The sequence below is a fragment of the Saimiri boliviensis genome, chromosome 2, assembly GCF_048565385.1.
Source record: "Saimiri boliviensis isolate mSaiBol1 chromosome 2, mSaiBol1.pri, whole genome shotgun sequence".
NCBI lineage: Eukaryota > Metazoa > Chordata > Mammalia > Primates > Cebidae > Saimiri > Saimiri boliviensis.
Window position 1 is genome coordinate 138,297,797 of NC_133450.1, and position 19,701 is coordinate 138,317,497.

General features: G+C 62.2%; 1 protein-coding gene, 1 long non-coding RNA gene and 2 other non-coding genes across 9 annotated transcripts; 3 read left to right on the forward strand and 1 right to left on the reverse strand.

Moving 5' to 3' along the window:
• Positions 1–4,165: 4,165 nt before the first annotated feature.
• Positions 4,166–8,253, forward strand: LOC104653443 (uncharacterized). Its single transcript, XR_005577138.2, has 5 exons — positions 4,166–4,824; positions 5,398–5,445; positions 6,319–6,403; positions 7,389–8,152; positions 8,189–8,253. It is a non-coding gene; the product is annotated as an uncharacterized LOC104653443 (long non-coding RNA).
• On the forward strand, positions 5,619–5,750 carry LOC120360750 (small nucleolar RNA SNORA17). The gene has a single exon (XR_005577176.1). It is a non-coding gene; the product is annotated as a small nucleolar RNA SNORA17 (small nucleolar RNA).
• LOC120360749 (small nucleolar RNA SNORA43) lies at positions 6,470–6,605 on the forward strand. The gene has a single exon (XR_005577175.1). It is a non-coding gene; the product is annotated as a small nucleolar RNA SNORA43 (small nucleolar RNA).
• Positions 7,900–19,375, reverse strand: DIPK1B (divergent protein kinase domain 1B). Of its 6 annotated transcripts, XM_074394491.1 has the most exons (7): positions 19,070–19,086; positions 17,761–18,728; positions 17,353–17,476; positions 13,877–14,011; positions 10,528–10,635; positions 10,260–10,436; positions 7,900–9,607 (listed from the first exon to the last, which is right to left on the reverse strand). In XM_074394491.1, exons 2-7 carry the CDS (start codon positions 17,853–17,855, stop codon positions 8,795–8,797), a joined length of 1,452 nt encoding a protein of 483 aa, XP_074250592.1. In that variant the 5' UTR covers positions 17,856–18,728; positions 19,070–19,086; the 3' UTR covers positions 7,900–8,794. The 6 variants fall into 6 exon arrangements, with proteins under 6 accessions (XP_074250592.1, XP_074250594.1, XP_074250591.1 ...); XM_074394493.1 differs by lacking the exon at positions 19,070–19,086 and having other exon boundaries at positions 7,900–9,451; positions 17,761–18,914; XM_074394490.1 differs by lacking the exon at positions 19,070–19,086 and having other exon boundaries at positions 17,761–18,911.
• Positions 19,376–19,701: the final 326 nt, after the last annotated feature.

Genomic DNA, 19,701 nt, shown 5'->3' on the forward strand with positions numbered 1-19,701 from the left:
AGATCATGCCACTGCACTCCAGCCTGGGTGACAGAGAGAGACTCCGTCTAAAAAAAAAAAGAAAGAAAGAAACTTTAAATGTAGCAGGTGTGGTGCACGCATCTGTGGCGGCTGCTCCCCGGGAGGCTGAGGTGGAAGGATGGCTGAAGCCCAGGAGGTCCAGGCTGCAGTGACCTAATTGCACCACTGCACTCCAGCCTGGGTGGCAGAGCAGACCCTGTCTCAAAAAAATTAAAGAGTGGCAGAGACCTGACCACCTCTTCCAGAATCCCAGGCCAAGGCACAACCATGGAGAGGGGGGCCTGAGGCCCAGTCCCCCTCCGGTGTCTCTGCTCCCTCATGTGGGCTGGATGCAGAGGCAGGATGGGAGCCCAGCAGGAACCCCATTCTGCAGTCTGACCTGGAGAACCCTGAGTGTGGGCCTCCGAACGCACTGGCCAGGGTGAGGGTGACTGCTCTGTCCTGGGGACCTTGGGCTCTGTGTCCCCCTTCCCTAAGCTCAGGGAAGCCGCTGTTCCTTGTGGGAAGAAAGTCACCCACGTGCCATGGCAAGAGACTGAAGGCACAATCTGTCCCAGCATAATAAATAACTGATTAGTTAGAGCAATAACACCAGTGAGATTTAGATACAATCACAAAATCAATTATGTACTCAATCTTATTACATCATTACTCTCTATTATTAACCTTTGCTTTAGTATTATCATGTAGCAACATTTTTAGTCTTATAAAAATGATTGGGTGAAATATAATTAGGAACTGAAGGGACATTGTGAGGACTGATCAGGAGACAAGAGTGAGAGCCTTGCGGTAGCACCAGTGCCTGCGGAGACGCCCATTACTTAGCAGGCCTTAGGGGAGTTCCCCTTTCACTGGGGAGTTCAGAGAACACTCTGCTCCAGCCGGCTCTCGAGGAAAGCCTGACACTAGCCAGGCCGGCCGCAGACATCCAGGGGCTCACACACCTCTCCGTGGCGCGGTGCTCTGACGGTCACCATCCTCGTCCACTTTCGGGTTCCACTTTCCCACCCGCTGCTCCCTTGTAAATTCTTAGAGGCTGTGAGAAGTAAGAATAGAGGAACACTAAAAGCCTCTGATCTCTCTGATAAGCACACGACTGACGTATTTGCCTCCCCTCCTTGCAGCGGCTGCCTGAGAGGGAGGGGCCCTCTGCACTGCACCCCTGTGACCCCCTGCACTGTACCCACGTGACCCCCTAAACTGTACCCACGTGCCCCCCCCAGCCCTGTATTGTAAGAACGTGACTTGCTTGACCCCTACCGATCATGTCAGATGAGTCACTCTCCGGCCCTGCCCCCTGCCTTGTGTACAATAAATATCCAGGCATTCGGGGCCACTGCTGGACTCCACCCCTTGGTGGCAGTGGCTCCCAGCCCAGCTGAATTCTTCTATCTCTGTGTCTTGTGTCTTTCTTTCCTGTGATCTACTGTCTCTGCACACAAAAGAGCACCCCCTAGACCCTGTGGGGCTGGACCCTGCAGTCTCAATCCTGTCGTTGGAGAGGAGGCAGGAAGGGAAGGAGCCAGGAGAACAGGGAGAGGGGCCACTTGGTGTCCCACGGGCAGGGAGGGAGGGCAGCAGACAGGGTTAGACACGTACACACCACACAGCCACGCACCCCCTCCACAGCCCTCCGGCTGCTGGGTCACAGTTGCTCGCTGTTCTGTGGGTGCCAGCCGCCAACCCTGGCAGAGCCCGTGTGGTCTATGACGGCTTTTCACCACACGCAGCCTGTGGGTCAGGCTCATGCCATGGTACTGGAGACACCACAGCCGCAGCTGTTTCTGGACAACACCATTCCCCTGACCCCATTTCAGAGGCAGCGGCCCGGCCAGGGTTCTCTCTGGAGGAAGGTGAGATCAAGAATCCGGGGAGGCCGGGCGCGGCGGCTCACGCCGGTCATCACAGAACTTGGGAGGGAGGCTGAGGCAGGCAGATCACCTGAGGTCAGGAGGTCGAGACCAGCCTGGCCAACAAAATGAAACCTCGTCTCTACTAAAAATACAAAAATTAGCCGGGCATGGTGGCAGGCACCTGTAATCCCAGGTACTCGGGAGGCTGAGGCAGGAGAATCGCTTGAACTGGAGAGGTGGAGGCTGCAGTGAACTGAGATTGTGCCGCTGCACTCCAGCCTGGGCGACAGAGCGAGACTGTCTCAAACAAAACAAAAAAATCCAGGGGAGCGCACAGGTGTGTCTGCCACAGATGAGCCTCCCCCAGGGAGCCCACAGGCTGCAGCTGAGCTGATGGGGCTGGTCAGTGCTCCTGGACACCCCTCCCGCCTCCCAGGCCCTGTTCGGTTCTGTCCTGGAATTACAGTGGTCACTCCACTGGGCCTTTGAGGTCCAGGTTGGGGCAAAAACGTGCAGGGAGTGGCCTGGGGTTCTTGCGGGGGGGGCCCACAATTTGGGTCAGAGTCGGCCAGTTGCAAAGGTTCCGGCATGGGGCTTGGCACCTGCGGGTCTCATGGGAGGCGTTTCACACCCAGAGTCACCAGGTCGGGCTGACCGGTTTTCACTGCATCTGACTAGGTTGTCTTTCTCCTTTCTGTTAAGCAAAAGCCCTCACAGTTTCTAAGAGCTGACCTCCAGGTGACGAAAACCAGGTGGCCCGTGGGGTCAGGCCGAGTGTGTCTGCAGCTGCAGATCAGGCCAGCGCCGTGAATGACCCTCGCGGCAGGAGGTCCTGGGCTGCCCCAGCACTGCAAACTGGGGGCGAGGGCATTGGAAGCTCATTCTCGTTCTAGAGGCTCAAAGGCCAAACCCGGCTGTGTCCCAGGAGGTGTCCCATGAGGCGCTGGGCCACCGTGCCGAATGGGCTTTAATTTTGTTTTGAATGGGAATGTGGTTTGAACGTATCCTCTCCAAAATTCAGACATTGCTAATGTGAACGTTATGGAGAGGTGTGGCCTTTGATGAGGCTATGAGGACTCCTGACCTCAGATGATCCACCCGCCTCGGCCTTCCAAAGTGTTGGGATCACAGGCGTGGGCCACTGAGCCTACCGGGGCTGACCTTCTGCACACCAGAGCTGCACACTTAACCTCTGACCTCCATCCTGTAACCCAGGGCAGCGGACATGAGGTGTCCACCTTCTAAGTGCCCCACTGTCCTGGGGCAGCTCCTCTCCAGGGTGCTGGGGCTCAGGTCCTCTCCTGGGTCTCAATAGGTTATGGCCTGCCCCGGGGGCTGTGCACACCAGTTTCAGTAAGTGCTTGGTAGATCTGTTCCTCAGCACGGGGCAGGGGCTGGGACGGGGTGCAGTAGACTCCCTAACTCTGAAGGTGCAGACGTCTCTGGCACTCTCTTCACAGTGAGAGCTTTCACCAGCTGCAGAGCCAGAGCCAACTCCCGCACCAGCTCTCCCACCAGCTCCCGTGCTAGTTACAGGATCAGAGGCAGCTCCATCACCAGCTCCGGCAGCACATCCAGAGACAGGGCAGGCCTCGCCACCTCTGTGTCGGCTCCAGTACGGCTCCGGCACCCTCTAGCCAGGACCAGATCTGAAACCACTGGCACGGCTAGGGCCACATACCAGCATCAGGTTCGGGAGCAGCCTCAGCACCGCGGCCCGGCCAGGCCGTTCCTGCAGGAGCTCAGCAGCGACAGCCGCAGCCAGCACCGCTGGGACCTCCAGGCAGCGGCCCGGCCGCCCCGCCACCTGCCGCAGAGACAGGCGGCTCCGTCCCCAAATCTGTGCCACCGGGTGACGGCTCAGGCCCCAGAACCGGTTCCGGGGTCCGACCCAGTTCCCGGGCCAGCCCTCCAGCCGGCGCCAGGTTCCGAGGACGCATAGCTGCAGCGCCGCCTGCAGAGCCGGGGTCACACCTCTGGGATCCACGCGCTCCCGAAGCGTCCTCCCGACCCAGCCTGGGAAGCCGCCGCCAAGACGGGGAGCCGCGCATGTCCACCGGGTGCCCGGCCCCCCGCGGGTTGGAGACCGCGCAGCCCCCGCTGCGCGCTCCGTGGGACGGTCGAGGAGGAGGACACGAGTCACGACGCTGCCGCTGCTCTGCGTGGCGAACCCACGCGCCACTCGCCAGCCAGGGAGCTGCGCCCGCCCGCGGGCACGGGGAGCGGGGGGCGCAGGGAGGGCGGGGGGCGCGGGGGTCCGGGGAGCGGGGGGCACGGGGGTCCAGGGAGCGGGGGGCGCGGGGAGAGCGGGAGGCACGGGGGTCCGGGGAGCGGAGGGCGCGGCGAGAGCGGGGGGCGCGGCGGCTCGGGCGGGCGCGGCAGGGAGGCTTGACCCTCACGGGCCGCCGTAAGCGCTATAAAAGGCGCGGCGCGCCCTCCCTTGATCTCTGCGCGCGCCGGCCTCGGCCATGGCGGGTGCCTTCCTCGCCTCCTTCTCCCGGGCGCTTCCCAGCCCGCTCCCCGGCTACCGCCCTGCAACCCCGCTCTCCCGGGCGCGGCGCGGTCTGAGGGCCTCCGCTGCCGGGTGGGGGCTCCAGGTGCGAGGCGGGGTCGGGCGCTGACCCGGGGCGTCCTGGCCGCGTGAGCCGCGGGATGCGGGCCCGGGCTGTGTCCCTCCCCGCGCCGTTTCCAGCCGGGAAGCTTCGGGAAGCCTGGTGAGAGCCGAGTGCGCGAATTCGGACCTGAGAAGAAAGCGCCCCGCTCTCCCGTGCCCCTTCCGCCCCTGCTGCTGCGTCCCCGAGTCGCGGAGGCTTTGGGGACGTCACCTCGTGTGTCGGCATCTTCGAGAAATGGGTTTCTCGTGCTGTGTCCACGCGTCGGCTGTTTCCGTGCGACTGGCCGCCCAGCGGGAGGAGTCCGGTGACTGCCGGACCAAAGACTTACAGGACAGGTGCGTGCCGTGGTGGGCATCCGCCTCGTGGTCCTGGTCCCTGGACACCTGCAGGGGACCAGCGTTCCGTGGCCACTGTTGTGACTCAACTTCCCCTCCTGCAGGTTAAGCAGAGAGTAAGCGGAGGGAGTAACATGAGTCGGATTTTTCTAGAATGGCACTTAAGTCAGCGAGCTGTTGGTGGTAGGGACCTTTGGTCCGCCTTCCTCCTGGAGTTCAGATGCAGCAAATCTTTTTTTTTTTTGAGACGGAGTTTTGCTCTGTCGCCCAGGCTGGAGTGCAATGGTGGGATCTCTACAACCTCTGCCTCCCGGGTTCAAGCGAGTTTCCTGCCCCAGTCTCTCGAGTAGCTGAGATTACAGGCGCCGGCCATCACGATGGCTAATTTTTTTTTTTTTTTTTTTTTTTTAAATTTTTAGCAGAGACGGGGTTTCACCACGTTGGCCAGGCTAGTTTTGAACTCTTGACCTCAAGTGATCCGCCTGCCTCGGCCTCCCAAAAAACAGTCTTTGTATGATGTCCCTCTGTGGTGTTTGCAAGATTTGTACAAAATTGGAATTTCTTTTTCTCTAGGACATCTGCTCACTGGAAACACATGTTCGAGGTGCCCTGCCATGTTGGGTAAGTTGGTGCTGGACCAGGGTAACCCCCTGTAACCGCCGCGCCTCCTGCCCTGTGTAACTAAGCCCTGCTATGTGACATCTGTGACTGGCGGGACCGGTGGGTCTTGTGTTCACATTGCTGCTAGAAGCTGTCTCTCCAGGGGAATTAAATCATTTCATCTTCTGCTTGATGCTGCCCCTAGAGGCGTTGCAGATGTGGCTGCTGTGTCACATATGTGTCAACAGGTGGCAGAGATTAGAGAGGCTATGTCTACGGTCAGCGTTCTGCCCCGTGAACGTTTGAATGTTTCATAGTCTGACACTCCTGATTTGTGGACTGGGCATCTGTTTTCCTGCACTGGCATCGGGGAGAGGCTGGGTCTTGTGAGTGGGCTTTCTCACTCTCATGCCGTGCCATGTTGGCCGCGCCGGTCGCTAGAGGTCTGAAGGGACAGTGGGAAGGTAGAGGGTGCCCTCACCAGGAGCAGCCTTCATTAGTGAGTTGGTGTTTTGTTTTGTTTTTTTCTCATTCTTTTTTGAGACTGAGTCTGTCGCCCAGGCTGGAGTGCAGTGGTGCAATCTCAGCTCACTGCAACTTCTGCCTCCCGGGTTTAAGCAATTCTCCACCTCAGCCCCCTGAGTAGCTGGGATTGCCAGTAGCATGTGCTGCCATGCCTGGCTGATTTTTGGTACTTTTAGTAGAGGTGGGGTTTCCCCATCTGGGCCAGGCTGGTCTTGAACTCCTGACCTCGTGATCCACCTGCCATGCCACACACCGTGTCAGGATCACAGTGGATGGGACGGGGAAGGGGTTGCTGTTTCAGTTAATAGCGGTAACAGCAGCCTCTTATTGTGTTGATTCTGTGCCAAGCATTCTTGTTATTTAACACAGGAAGGAGGTGACTTAGCCTGTGATGGACTTCCAGTGTGAGCAGTTGCCAGAATGATGACGCCAGCCGGCCCCAGCCCGGATCAAGGTAAGAGGCAAGGCTGAGGCTGGCCCTCCCTGGCTGCCGGGTGGGTGTGAGCGGCTGCCCTTCGATGCTGTCCTGGACCTGCCGGCACTGCAGACAGTTGCTCTGCTGTGCCCGTGACGTCGGGGCAGAGAGAAAGTGGCGATTTCTACACTCAGTGTTCCGGGGCCAGTGAGCACTGGGAATGGTTTATAGCCTGACATTACTCAAAGCCAAAGCCAAAGCCAGGTGCGTTTGGGTTTTCGCTTTGGAAACCACCTTACCTGGTTTGCTCCACAAGGGAGGGGCGGCAGCATTGCCGGGAACCCTGAGACATAGATACGTATAAACGAGGTGTGAGTGTGGATCCACTCCCGGGCTGCGTTCTGGAAACGGTTCCGTAGGTCTGTCTGGGAGGCCTTGGGCAAGTGTGACCAAGACCAGCTGAGCTGGGACGGACAAGCTGTGCCCTGTGTACTAATGGGGGGTGCAATTCCTGTGCACAAAGCAGGGGCCCTGGCTACGGGTCAGGAGCTGCCTTGCCTGGAGGTGTCTCTGGGTCACTTTGGAAACAGGATTCCTCTTCCCCAAATGGGTGGGAGTAGGGGGTGCAGCTGCATGTCCTGCAATGCTTGGGGTGCCCCGCTGTGAAGAGTGCCCTAAGTCAGCAGTGCCTGTGTCGGACTTCTGCTATGAGGTCGCATCAGGAAAGATCATACCACTTTGGGAGGTAGAAGCAGGCGGATCGTCTGAGGTCAGGAGTTGGAGACCAGCCTGGCCAACAGCCTCAGACCTCATCTCTACTAAAAACACAGAAGGTAGCCGGCTGTGGTGGTGTGTGCCTGTAATCCTAGACTTGGGAGACTGAGGCAGGAGAATCGCTTGAACCCAGGAGGTGGAGGTTGCAGTGAGCTGAGATCACACCACTGCACTCCAGCCTGGGCCAACATAGCAAGACTCTGTCTCAAAAAAAAAAGTTTAGGGAATTCATAAATTGTGTTCCCTGAAGGTCATTCGGTGAATCCAGGTTAAAGAAACCCGGTTTGCAGCACTGTGCAGAGGCCAGGATGTGGGCGCAGCCGTGCCAGGAGGCTGGCTGGAATGGAGGTAAAGGCCTCGCTCCCTCTGGGACCACCGGCACCCGGGTGTTTGCAGCCTCAGAGCCCAGCTTTCACACGCCCCCCTGCCCCCAGGGCCACAGTTGCAGCTCTTGCTCTGCGTTCATTCCTGGGAAGGGCAGGCTGGGATCGGACGCCCGCCGCCTCTGCCTGGGTAGTGGTGTGTGTTCCAGCTGGCCGGGGCAGCTGCCGGGACCACCCCCCCATTTTAGTATCCCGATTCTTAAGTTCTGCCATTGTGGTATTCTGGTGGAAAAAAAGAACCATCTGGTTATTTTTGAACCACCTGGAATCTGAGATCCTCAGTTATTTTTTTTACTGTATTTGAGTCATCTTGTTTTTGTTGCTTTTCCCCCAAGGGGGAAAAATCTATATGGAAAACATTGAGTTTAAATTACAGGATGAAGTGAATTAAAGATTTAATGCACATTTCTTCAAGGGTAATATTTCTGTGTTGGCAAAATTTGAGAATAAAAGGGGCTGGGACGGAATGGGTTGTCTTGACTCGTCCACTGTGGAGCAGAGCCGGCACTGAGCGGTGTTCCTGCGTTGGGGTCTTCCCGCCCGGGTCCTTGCCTGTCCCACTGGGGGATGGTTGCTGGGTTCCCTGGGCTACTGGGGAGAGCACAGGGCCAGAGAAGACGGACATTCCAAGGTGGTTTCCTAGGCCAGAGAAGACGGACATTCCAAGGTGGTTTCCTAGGGAGTGAGTTCTACATCTCACGGCTGGATTTTGTAAGGTGTTTTCGCTGCATCAGTCTGTTTCACTAGAACGCCTTTTTCTTGGCCTGTTGTGCCATGGTCCAGGTTTGGCGTCCTGGTCGTTGGTTCCTTCAGAAGCTCCTTTTTGGGGAACTGCCCTGGCACCTTCAGCAGTGTAGGGCAGGCAGGGGCTCTAGAATAGACCTCACCTTTGACTGACACCAGAGGGCCGCCTCCCCAGGATTCAGGGACCCAACCCCAGCCTGGGTGCCTGGGCCAGGTGGTATCCACAGTGGGGCAAAGGGTCCCACGCGCAGCGTCGATGGGGCTCAGGGTGGTCAGCCCTGGGCATTACATAAAAGCTGTTTATTTACATCATGTTCTTCAGAGTAACAAACCCCTTCCAGGGCCTCCTCCCTCCGCTCTGAGTTAGGATGACCTCATGTCTGGTGTGGGGTCCAGGGCCCTGACCTTAGGGGCGTGATTCTGCAACAGCATTTAACATTTCCAACCGATTCCTAGAGGCAGGGCTGGAGCCCAGCACCCAGGCCCCAGGCCGCCTCCAGGAAGGGTGGCCAGGGCCCCTGCGGCCGCGTCAGGAGTACTTCGTGTTGGAGATCTTCTTCCAGAGCAGGGTCTTGAGGTGGCTGAGCACCAGCGAGTGATGGGCCTCCACCTGGCTGGCCAGCCCGCTCAGCGTGGTGCAGGTGCGCAGCTGCGTGCCCAGCTCCTCACGGAGGTCCGCGGGCGCGCCCGGCAGCAGGTAGCCCCGCAGCAGCGCACACACCTTGGCCAGGTTGGGCTGGATGAGGTCACCCTTGCACTGCCGCATGAGCCTGTCGCACGGGGCCCTGCAGTCGCGCCCGTAGGTGCAGTCGGCGCTGTGCTCGCAGCGGCGGCCCTGCAGGAAACGGCGCACGGCGGCCTCGGGGGCCACCTGCTGCAGGTCGGCCATCTTGAAGTCGTAGGTGGCCGTATAGCCCACGTTGGCCAGCGTGGTCTCGCACATGTAGAAGGTCCCATAGGCGCCGTGAAAGAGCTCCTCCACGAACTCCAGCAGGCCGATGGCGATCTTGGCCCGCCACGGCCACGCAGGCCCCAACCACTGCTGGAGGGCACTCTGCAGGGCCGGCGGCAGCAGCGGGCGCAGCAGGGGGGGCAGGGTGGCCGCGTGCCAGGCGCCGTGGGGCACGCCCTCGGTGAGGTAGAGGTCCCCGCAGTAGCCCAGCAGTCGGGAGGCGTGCTCCTTCTCCTGCAGGGACAGCAGCAGCAGGAACTCGTTACGCTGCAGCAGGGCCCACACGGACTTGGCTTCCGCCAGTGACACCCGGTTGTCCTTGTTGAAGTCGGCCATGAGCAGGACCTGGCCCACCAGCGCCGGCAGGGAAGGCAGGTCGCCCAGGTTCGCCTGGCATTTGGGACCAAAAGAGAGGAAAACCCAGTTGACTTGGTGTCTGGGAGCGTGACCCGGCCTTGACCCAGTCCTCCCGGCAGAGCGGGTTTCGGGCCAGACCAGCACATCCGCCAGGTCATGGGTCCCAGCCTGCAGCCACACGGGTGAGGCAGCAATGTGCCCACTAACCCTCTGGCCCGTGCTGCGGCTGCCAGACAGACCTCCCTGCCTCCCGGCAGCCTTGGGTGCAGCTGGGGTGCTTGGGGTTGGGCACTTGGGGAGAGAAGCCTCAGAGCTTCCCAGGATGAGAATCGGCCGCTGAGTGCACGCACTGGCTGAAGCCCGGGGAGGCAGCTCCTCTCCGCACGCCCTGGTCTCTACTGGGGGCACCTGCTGTGCTGGACCTGTGGCCCTGGACTGCGGGAGCCTCCTCTTGACCTCAGGGCCTCAACTGCCAGCCTGCCGGTCACCCCTACCCCTGCCCCCAGCCCTGGAGAGGCTCCTTCCTTGGCAGGGCCCCTGCCCAGGGGCTGGGGGCTGGAAGGTCTGCCTGGGACCCACTTGACCCATCTATGCCTTTGCACTGGGCATGTTGGTGCCAGGGCCACCTGCTGGGCACATGCCCTGGCATGGATTCCTGCCCAGCCCCCCAGGAGAGCTGCCTGACCTTGAGGAAGCTGAGGGTCATCTCCCGAAACTCCTTGATGGAGGTGCCCCGGGTGGGCTTGTCGAACAGCACCAGCTCCCGCCGGGGGGCTGCGTCCGACTGGGCCTTGGAGTCCAGCGCCTCCTCGATGCCACACTTGATGGTCACATCCTTGTCTCGCCAGAGCCCGCTGTAGACCTGGACAGGGCCACAGGACCTCCGTGCAGACATCCCCTGCCCCCTACACGGGCGCGTCAGCCCCAGGCCCCTTCCCCGCCCGAGGCCATACCTGCTGGCCGGGGGCCGCTGAGAGGCAGGTCCTCCACTCCACCAGACGCAGCTCACAGAGGTCCTGGCAGATGGAGCCCGAGATGATGCCCTTGTGGTACTGGTCACACTGAGGGGACAGGTGCAGGGTGTGTGTGTGTGAGCGGGGGCGGTCATACCTCCGCCCTGCTGAGCCCCTCCCCACTGAGGGGACAGGCATGGAGGGCCAAGCCCCCATCACCGTGGTCACTGTCTCAGCACCCACTGGGTCCCTGTTCTTCGGACATCTTTTCTTAGACCCCCCCCAAACTGCCAGAGCTGGTGACTGGGCTGCCTCCAGCCCACGCCCATCCCTGAGCCACGCTGCGGGCCTGGCACCCTCCCGCTGGCAGGGGCCTCCACTTGCTGCAGTTGGCAGGCTGCCGGCCCCTCGCACAGCCACTGCTGGGCCCTGGCTCATGCCGTCGGCGGCTGCGGGGTGGGCCTGTTGGCTTCAGGGGCAGCCCCGCCGACCCCCGGTCCGGTCCCGTCCCGTCCCCACCGTCCTGGATCCTGTAACGACAGCACAGCCAAGGCCACGGCCTGAACGTGAGACGACACCACACCCAGTGGCCAAGCTGGGCCAGGGTGGGAGGCAGCTCTCCCGCCAGCAGTCCGGCTCTCTGGACCATCCAGGCGTTGGCTGGTGAGCTAGATGCACCGTGTCCCGTGTCTACACCACCAGCTGCGACGTGCGCTCTCCCTGCCTGACTCTCCTTCCCCTCGGGGGACGCCCTGTCTGCCCGGGTCAGTCAGCGAGGAATCTCTGAACTTGTTTTCTGTCCTGATGAATGGACCGAACGGGCAACGGAGCCCTGACCTCCGCCTCCTCTCCCAGCCCCACGTGGCCAGTGCCCCGGCTCAACGCTACCGCTGTTGTCAGAACTGTTTGTCAAGACTTAGAAACGGACCCCCGGGGCCCCACAGTGACTCCCCGGCCTGCCCTTCCCGGTCCCACAGGCCCCCTCCTTAGCCAGACCCCCAGGGAGACACTCTTAGTGGTGATTAAATCAGGCCTGGGGCTGGCTGCTACCCCTCCTCAGTCCCCAGCCCAGCTCTGGGAGCCCGGCAGCCCCTGAATCCCAGCGCCTCATGGGAGGTGACAGAGCACGGAGCTGGCCCACCCCTCTGTGTGGGGGGAGAATTTCTGGATGTACAGCCTCTGTTGCCATGGAGCCTGGCAGAGCAGGCTCGGAGGGAGCCGGGAAGGGAGCTTCAGAACATCCCACCCTCCAGGGCTGGAGAGGATGGAAGGTCCCCTGCCTCCCCCGCCTCCCAAACCCCCCACACCCCACGCCCAGTACACCAGGGATGGGGACAGAAGTGAGATGGGCCCACTGGAGGCCGAGGACCCCCCCCACGTGAGTCGTGAAGGCAGCATCTGTGCCAGCAGCACGGAAACGCCGTCTCTTCATCCAGACGGAAGAGGAGGATGAAGGGAATGTGCGCTGGCCCAGCCCTCCGCCTTGCAGGCCCACCCTTCACGGGAAGGTCGTCCCATCACCAGACCAGCCCCCTGCGCCCGGAGCCCCAGACCTGCAGGAGACCCTGCTCCTGGCACACGCTGCCCTTGGCCAGGCTGGGGCTGGGGCTCCGGGGTCCCCCAGGGGTGGGGAGATGGGGCTGTCCCTCGGTCCTGGGTGCCTGCCTGCACCTGGCAGGGTGGGAAGGGGCTTCCTCAAAGGCTGAGGCGGGGTAGGGGGTATTCTTGGCCTCCTCGGGCACCCCCACCATGCACCTCGGTCCCCAGCCAGTCCCTTGTTGCCCAGCCTGTCTCCCGTCTGCAGCAGGGCCCGGTGGGACTCTGCAGTTCTTGGCCCCTTGAGGGCCCTGGGGGGACCCGGGAGTGGCCCCACCTAGCGCCAGCCTCTGCGCCTCTCTGAGGCATCCAGTGCCCCCACGAGGCGAGGCAGTAGCCTCCTCTGGAAAGGAGGGGATGTCTCCATGGCCCTGAGGTGGCTTTGGGAGAGCTGGGCTTGGCCTGACCTCTGGGAAGGCAGTGAGCAGCTGTGTAGACACCGCTGTGCGAAGGGCCAGGGCGCCCTGGGAAACTGAGGCTGCAGCTTCCTCTTGTTTGGGGGACACCTTCTGCTCCTCCGCAGCCTCCGCAGCCAGGCACCCCGTAGGTGGATACTCAGAACCCACCTGGCAATGTGAATCCTCTGCCCACTCCCACCTGCCGCTCCCCCCTACCCCGGCCTGGAGGTCCAGCCCCTCCACCTCCTGTCCTTTCAGGAGTCTCCAGGGTGCACGACTCGGGGCGCAGCCTTCCCCACCCATGGCCCCAGGATAAGCCCAATGTACCACCCCCGTGCCACACTGAGCCTAGAGGCCCCCTGGACTTTGAGGGTGAGCAAGGCCTGGTGCCAGGGGCCTGGAGCCCTCCCGTGGGCTGGCATGGGCTCCAAACAAGTCCCGGGCACAGAAGACCCCATACCCCACTCCACCCTGCCACCTCTGGGCCTCCACATGTGGCCCCTGTCATACACAGCTCTGTGGGGCACAGGTTTGCCCACGGCCACCTGGTGGCTTCATCCACCACCCAGCTGCAGGAGAGGCCCCTCCCCATCTGACGGAGGCAGCGTTGAACCTGGGGTCTCCCTGCGCCCAATATCCCCTTCCATGACTCACAGCAGTTGCTGCTACACGGCAGGTCCTTCTCTGCCCGGGCCCAGCCCCAAAGGGAGCGGAGCCTTGGAACCCTGGTCATCGGCCAGGCTGGGGTCAAAATGGCCTGGGGGACCTGCCTAGCTCTGGGCGAGTCCAGGGTCTGCCAGGAAGACGGAGCTGGAGCTCCCCTCCAGCTAGTCACAGGACGTGGAAAGAGGAGCGGGGTCACCTCGGTGTGGACTCGTGGCCACACTGGCTCCCAGATACACACATGCTCACACACGACACGGGACTCCCTGAGCGGGAGGCTGTGGAGGACACTGCCCTGCTACCTGCCTTGGGGACCCCTGGTCCCAGGGGAGCTAGAAAGGCCACTGAGGCCAGCTGCCCACCCACCCCAGGCTTCCTGCTAAACAGCCTGTCTCTCAAACGTTTCTAGAGTCTGCCCTACTGCCTGCCCCCAGCTCCCAGCCTCTCCTGCTCTCCAGCAGCTACCCCCATGTCTCCCCCATCCTCCTCCCCCAGCTGGAGGCAGCCCCCCATGTCTACCCTGGGCCCTGTCCTCCACACCCAGCCAGAGGCAGCTTTGCAGATTCCACCTGGAAACCCACACACCTCATGGGCCCTGGGCCGGGGAGGAAGGCGTCTCCAGGGCCTGGTGCCCCAGCATCTTGGGCAGCAAGGGGCACGGCCCAGTCCCCAGCCCACACAGCGACACTTACAATGACCGCCTGGCAGATGTGACCGCGACAGAGCTCCGAGTAGGATGAGTAGCGCATGTACACCAACCAGCTGCCCGCAAACACACCCAGCCAGGCCAGGAAGACGCACCTGAGCCTCAGGCCTGGGAGCCGGCCCTGTGGGGGAAGGGCCGCGTGAGGAGTGCCCTCGGGGCACCCACACTCGGGGTGCTCTCACCCCCACTTCCCACAGAACGGGCCTCTGAGTCCACCCCAGTCTTTGCCTGCCACCACCTTGGCTGGCTGGTGCCCCCATCTTCTAGAACCACCCCCAGCTCAGTGACACCCCCCGCCCCGGCTCTGCCTCTCCAGGGTTACACACCAGGGGCTGCAGGGATGGAGGTGGGGGCAGCCACTGCCCAGACCTTTCAGTGTCATGGACAGGTACAAATAAATGTCAAAACCAGGGGACTACCAGATGGCCGATCCTTTGCTGAGTGAAGACATTCTTACGAACCCTTCCTGTCCTGACCTCATTTCATAACCGTCACCTCTGCACAAGGCAGGTGAGCAGTGCCCACCAGGAGCGCTGCTGCCCATATTATCCCCACTGTGATGCAGACTTCTGGGAAGTCCCAGCCGGACCAGGCCAGCAGGGAGAACCAGGTTTGGAGAACAGGGGGCGGCTGGACCCCAACCCAGCCACATCCAGGAAGCCTTTAAGAGACGCAGGTCCAAGGTGCAGAGACTCACACCTGTAATCCCAGCCCTCTGGGAGGCTGAGGCAGGTGGATCGCTTGAGCCCAGGAGTTTGAGACCATCCTGGGCAACATAGTGAAATCCTGTCTCTACAAAAATACAAAAATTAGCTGGGCATGGTGGCTCACCCTGTAATCCCAGCTATCTGGGAGACTAAGGCAGGTGGATCGCTTGAGCCCAGGAGCTGGAAACCAGCCTGGGCAACACAGTGAAATCCTGTCTCTACTAAAAATACCAGCATTAGCCGGGCATGGTGACTCGCACCGGTAGTCCCAGCTACTTGGGAGGCTGAGGCAGGAGGACTGATTGAACCCAGGAGGTTGAAGCTGCAGTGAGCTGCGATTGCACACCACACCAGCCTGGGTGGCAAAGTGAGATCCTGTCTCAAAAAAAAAAAAAAAGACGTAGATTCAGACACTGATGTTCACAACGGCCCAGCGGTGGCCAGTGTTTGAGTTCACAGCGGGGGATGGACAAGTAGAGGCGGTCTGTCCACACCTCGGAGCATGACGGCACCGAGGAGCAAGGAGATCCTGACAGTCACCACAGCAGGGAGGAACCCAGGGACAAGAGGCTCCTGACACGAGCCGTCACCGAAGGACAAAGCCTGCAGGACCTTACTTACACGAGGTCCCTGCAGTCACCAAAACCACAGAGACAGGAAGGAGAGTGAGGGAGCCGGGGGCTGGGAGGGGTGGCAGTGTGTGTTTGATGGGGACAGAGCTTCAGTTTGAGGGACGGAGATCTGTGTGGACAGAGGGAGGCGGTCGCCACACAAGGTGAATGTATTTAGTGTCACTAAACTGCACTTTGACAGGGTTAAGATGATACATTTTACGCTATGCATATTTTACCACAATTAAAAATTAAGGCCGGGGCTGGGCACAGTGGCTCACGCCTATAATCCCAGCACTTTGGGAGGCCGGGGTGGGTGGATCACGAGATCAAGAGATCGAGACCATCCTGGTCAACATGATGAAACCCCGTCTCTACTAAAAATACAAAAAATTAGCTGGGCATGGTGGCGTGTGCCTGTAGTCCCAGCTACTCAGGAGACTGAGGCAGGAGAATTGCCTGAACCCAGGAGGCAGAGGTTGCGGTGAGCCGAGATCGCGCCATTGCACTCCAGCCTGGGTAACAAGAGCGACACTCCGTCTCAAAAAAAAAAAAAAAAAAATTAAGGCCGGGCACAGTGGCTCACGCCTGTAATCCCAACACTTTGGGAGGCAGCAGTGGGTCACCTGAAGTCTAGGCAGGTGGATCACCTGAGGTGGGGAATTCAAGACCAGCCTGAGCAACATGGTGACATGCCGTCTCTACCAAAAATACAAAATTAGCTGGGTGTGGTGGTGCATGCCTGTAACTCCAGCTACTCGGGAGGCTGAGGCAGGAGAATCGTTTGAACCCCAGAGGTGGAGGTTGTGGTGAGCTGAGATCACGCCATTGTACTCCAGCCTGGGCAACAAGTGCAAAACTCCATCTAGAAAAATCCAAAAATTAGCCGGGTGTGGTGGCACACACCTGTAATCCCAGCTACTCAGGAGGCTGAGGCAGGAGAATTGCTTGAACCCAGGAGGCAGAGGTTGCAGTGAGCCGAGATTGCACCACTAGACTCCAGCCGGGGCAACAGAGTAAGACTCTGTCATAAAAAAAAAAAAAAAAAAAAAAAGTAACCACACAGTCCCTGGCCCCTTCCTAAAGCTCTGACCCAGATGTCTGGGAACTGGCTTTTAGGGAGGGCTCCAGGTCCCTCTGCCGTCCTCAGTCCCTCTGCCTCAGTTTCCCTACTGGCACAGGCTCTAGCATGCTGGCTCACGGTGCTGGGTGAGCCATCCCCACCTAGGCCTCCAAGCTGGGCTTGCAAGGGTGACAGCCAGGAACAGCTGTGTGTCACTACCCTCTCCCCAGCCTCCTAGCAAATTTCAGGCCCCTCAGGCACTGTCCAGGAGGGGCCAGCAGAGGGGACTTGTCCCATGCAGGGGCTCAGACATCCCTGACGTGCAGCTGAAGGCAGAAGGGTCCAGGCTTGGGGGCCAGTTTCCCCCCAGAGAGGCCCCACTGCTGGCTCCAAGCGCCCTTGTGGCCTCCTGTCCACCAGTGGCCAGGGGGAGGATGCCCGCTGGTCAAATCTCCTCCTGGGAGGGCCTGGCCACACCCCTACCTGGCCAAGTCAGGGCCCCCGTCAGAGGTCATGGGCTACAGCTCTGCCCTTGCCATGAGTAGGGGCCTCCTTCCTAAATGAGGCCACCAGCCTCTCAATGAAGACAAGGCAGCTGGGGTCATTTTTCTGGTTCTTTCTGGAGAGGTCGGCCATGGCCTCCTGCTTCCCCGGCATCCACCCAGTGGTGGCCACCTCAGGCAGGGCTACAGAGGGAGGACTCCCAGCAGTCAGGGAAGGGCCCAGAGCTCCGGTGGCAGTGGGGTCCCGGGGGGCCTGGAACAGGCGGCGTGGCTGGTGGGGGAGCCCTCCAGGCCCGGGTGGGTTCCGCCCCCTCAGACGACTCGTCCTGGGCACTGTGTCTGTTTCCGGCAGATTTCCTCAAGATGAAAAACAGGAAAGCAGAGAAGTGGTGCGGCGTGGGAGTTCTGGCAGGATAAGGGCCGGCGGCTCCCTCTGGGGTGAACATGCCAAGGCAGGGCCATGGAGGGGGGCCCAGCATGGGCAGGGCCTCGGAGGAAGCCAGGAGGGGGAGGCTGTGGCCGGCCGGGGCCCAGGAGTGACCCCGGCAGGAGGCAGTGATGCCAAGCTGGGGACTTGCCTCGTTCTGCTCCCCAGCGCCCTGTCTGGACTTGGGCCACGGCCTGTTTCCGCCTGGCCGGCTCTGGTTCATCCCCAGCTCTTTTGTTGTTCTTTTGAGACGGGGTCTTGCTGTGTTGCCCAAGCTGGGGTACAGCGGTGCAGTCACAGCTCAGTGTAGTCACAGCTCCCAGTGGATCCTCCCACCAAGCCTCCCAAGGTGCTGGCACTACGGGAATGAGTCACCTTGCCCAGCCTTCCCCCAGGCCTTGATCATACACGGGCACTTCCCCAGCTGCCATCCCTGACCCGCTCTGGGTCCTGGGGTCCCAAGCAGCTGCTCTGCAAGGCCCCCACAGTGCTCCCTGGCCCACCCTGACTCCCGGGCCTGGCACAGCTTGAGTGTGGAAGTTGCCCCACCAGCCGGGACCTGGGCCGGGTCTTTGCAGGGGCAGGCAGGGACCAGCTCCGGGTGAAGCCACTTCGAGGGTGTGGAGGGTCGTCCAGGGGCTGCGACAGCATCATAGGCCTCAGCCCAGCAGGTGCAGACCGTGGGCTGGGAGCCCCACAGCACTAACCCAGGAGGGCAGTTCACAAGGCCAGGAAACTGAGCCCATGCCACAGGAGGGGCAGGGTGGGCTCCCACTGGAGCTCTGGTCCTGAGCCAGCCACCCTGGGAGCAGCCCGCACCCCTCTCCTGCCATTCCTGGGCGGAGCTCCCGGCATCAGCATCTGTTCTGCAGCTGCTGGTCCAGGCCCTTCCTCCAGGCAGGGGACCACTGCCTGCCCCACCTCCCGGCGATTGGGGTGGTCTCACACCCTTTAGCTCAACCCTGCCCCAGGGCTGGGCTGGGATGGGACCACCACACCCTGAAGTCCCGGGTGGGCACAGAGGGACTCGCTGCAACCTGAGTTGCTGGGTTCCACACCCTCTTCCCAGAAGGGGAGCTGAGGCCAGCCAGGCCCTGAGCCGAGGGAGGACCCTGACAGGTATCCTCCTGCTGACCCCAGGACTGCTGGGCGGGGGCCAGGGAGGTACAGGCAGATCTGACCAGGACCGGCTCCTCTGGCTGATGGCCGGGGTCCTGGAGGGCCTGGGACCGCATCCCGGCAGAGGCCACCCGTAGCGATGGAGCCTGATGGGCCTGGCCCGCATCCCCCCAAAGCGGAAGGTGTAAGGGGCTTCCAGCAGCTGGAACCCAAGGCAGCCCGGGCCTCCCCTGCTGAGCCGGCCAGGCCCCTGGCGGGGACGGTGACTTGTACAAGGTCATCTCGGGGTCGGGGCAGGGTCCCTGCGCTAACGCAGCATGATGGGATGAAGGGGGGCGGGGCGGGGAGGTCACGTCCTTGCCAGGGCGTTTCTGTGTGTCCCAAGTTTTCCACCGCAGAATAACACACCTTATTTTTTAAGTGGAGAAAAGGGGAAAGGACTTTGGTGTGGAGAAAAGGGGAAAGGACTTTGGTGTGGCTTCTGGGCCCGGGGGCAGGGACCGCCTGCAGGTCGGGAGGGGACCTCCAGGCCGCAGCAGCGCCGCGCCCGGACCCTCCCGTCGCCGCCGCCGCCCCTCCCCCGAGTCCGGGCCTTCCCGAGCCCCCCGCCCCTCCCCCCGCCCACTCGGGCTCCTGAACCGCTCGTGTCCGAACCCGGGGCCCGCTCCGCGCTTGGCCCACCCCTGGGGAAGGGCCTCGGCCTCCCCGCGCGGAGGCGGCCGGGGGCGGCGGGCGCGCGCCACGCTTACCTGCAGGCCCTTGGAGAAGGGGCAGAAGAGCACCAGGTGCGCCAGGCGCCGCAGCCGCCGCATGGTGGGCGCCGGCCGGGGCTGCGCCGGCCCCGCGGCTCGCTCGGCCTCAGCCCCGGCCCGGCCCGGCCCGCAGCGGCCGCCGCTCCCTCGCCATGCGGGCCGCGCGCCCCCGGGCCCGCGTTAAAGGCGAGGGCGCGCGCCTTTCTGACGGCCGACCGCTGCGCGGCGGGGGCGCGCGGGGGCGGGGCTTCGCGCACGGCCCGCCTCCGACCCCCGGCTCGGCGGAGGCCCCGCCCACCCTCAGACCCCTCCCCTCCTGCTGCGGGGGCCGGGGGCGCGTGTGAGGGGGCCGGGGGCGCGTGAAGGGGCGGCCGGGGGCGGGCTTGGGTCTGGGGGCGCGCAGGGGGCCCGGGGGGCGCTCGGGGGGCCGGGGGCGCTTGGGGGGCGGCCGGGGGCGGGCTTGGGGCCGAGGGGAGCGCGCGGGGGGCCCGGGGGCGCGCGGGGAGGGCCGGGGGTAGGGGCTCGGTACGCGCCTGCCGCGCTCTCGGTGTCTCGAGGCCGCCTCCCAGGCAGGAGGGAGGCCCGGTGCGTTGCGCAGGCTGCGGGGTTCAGGGCTTCCCACGCGCGCC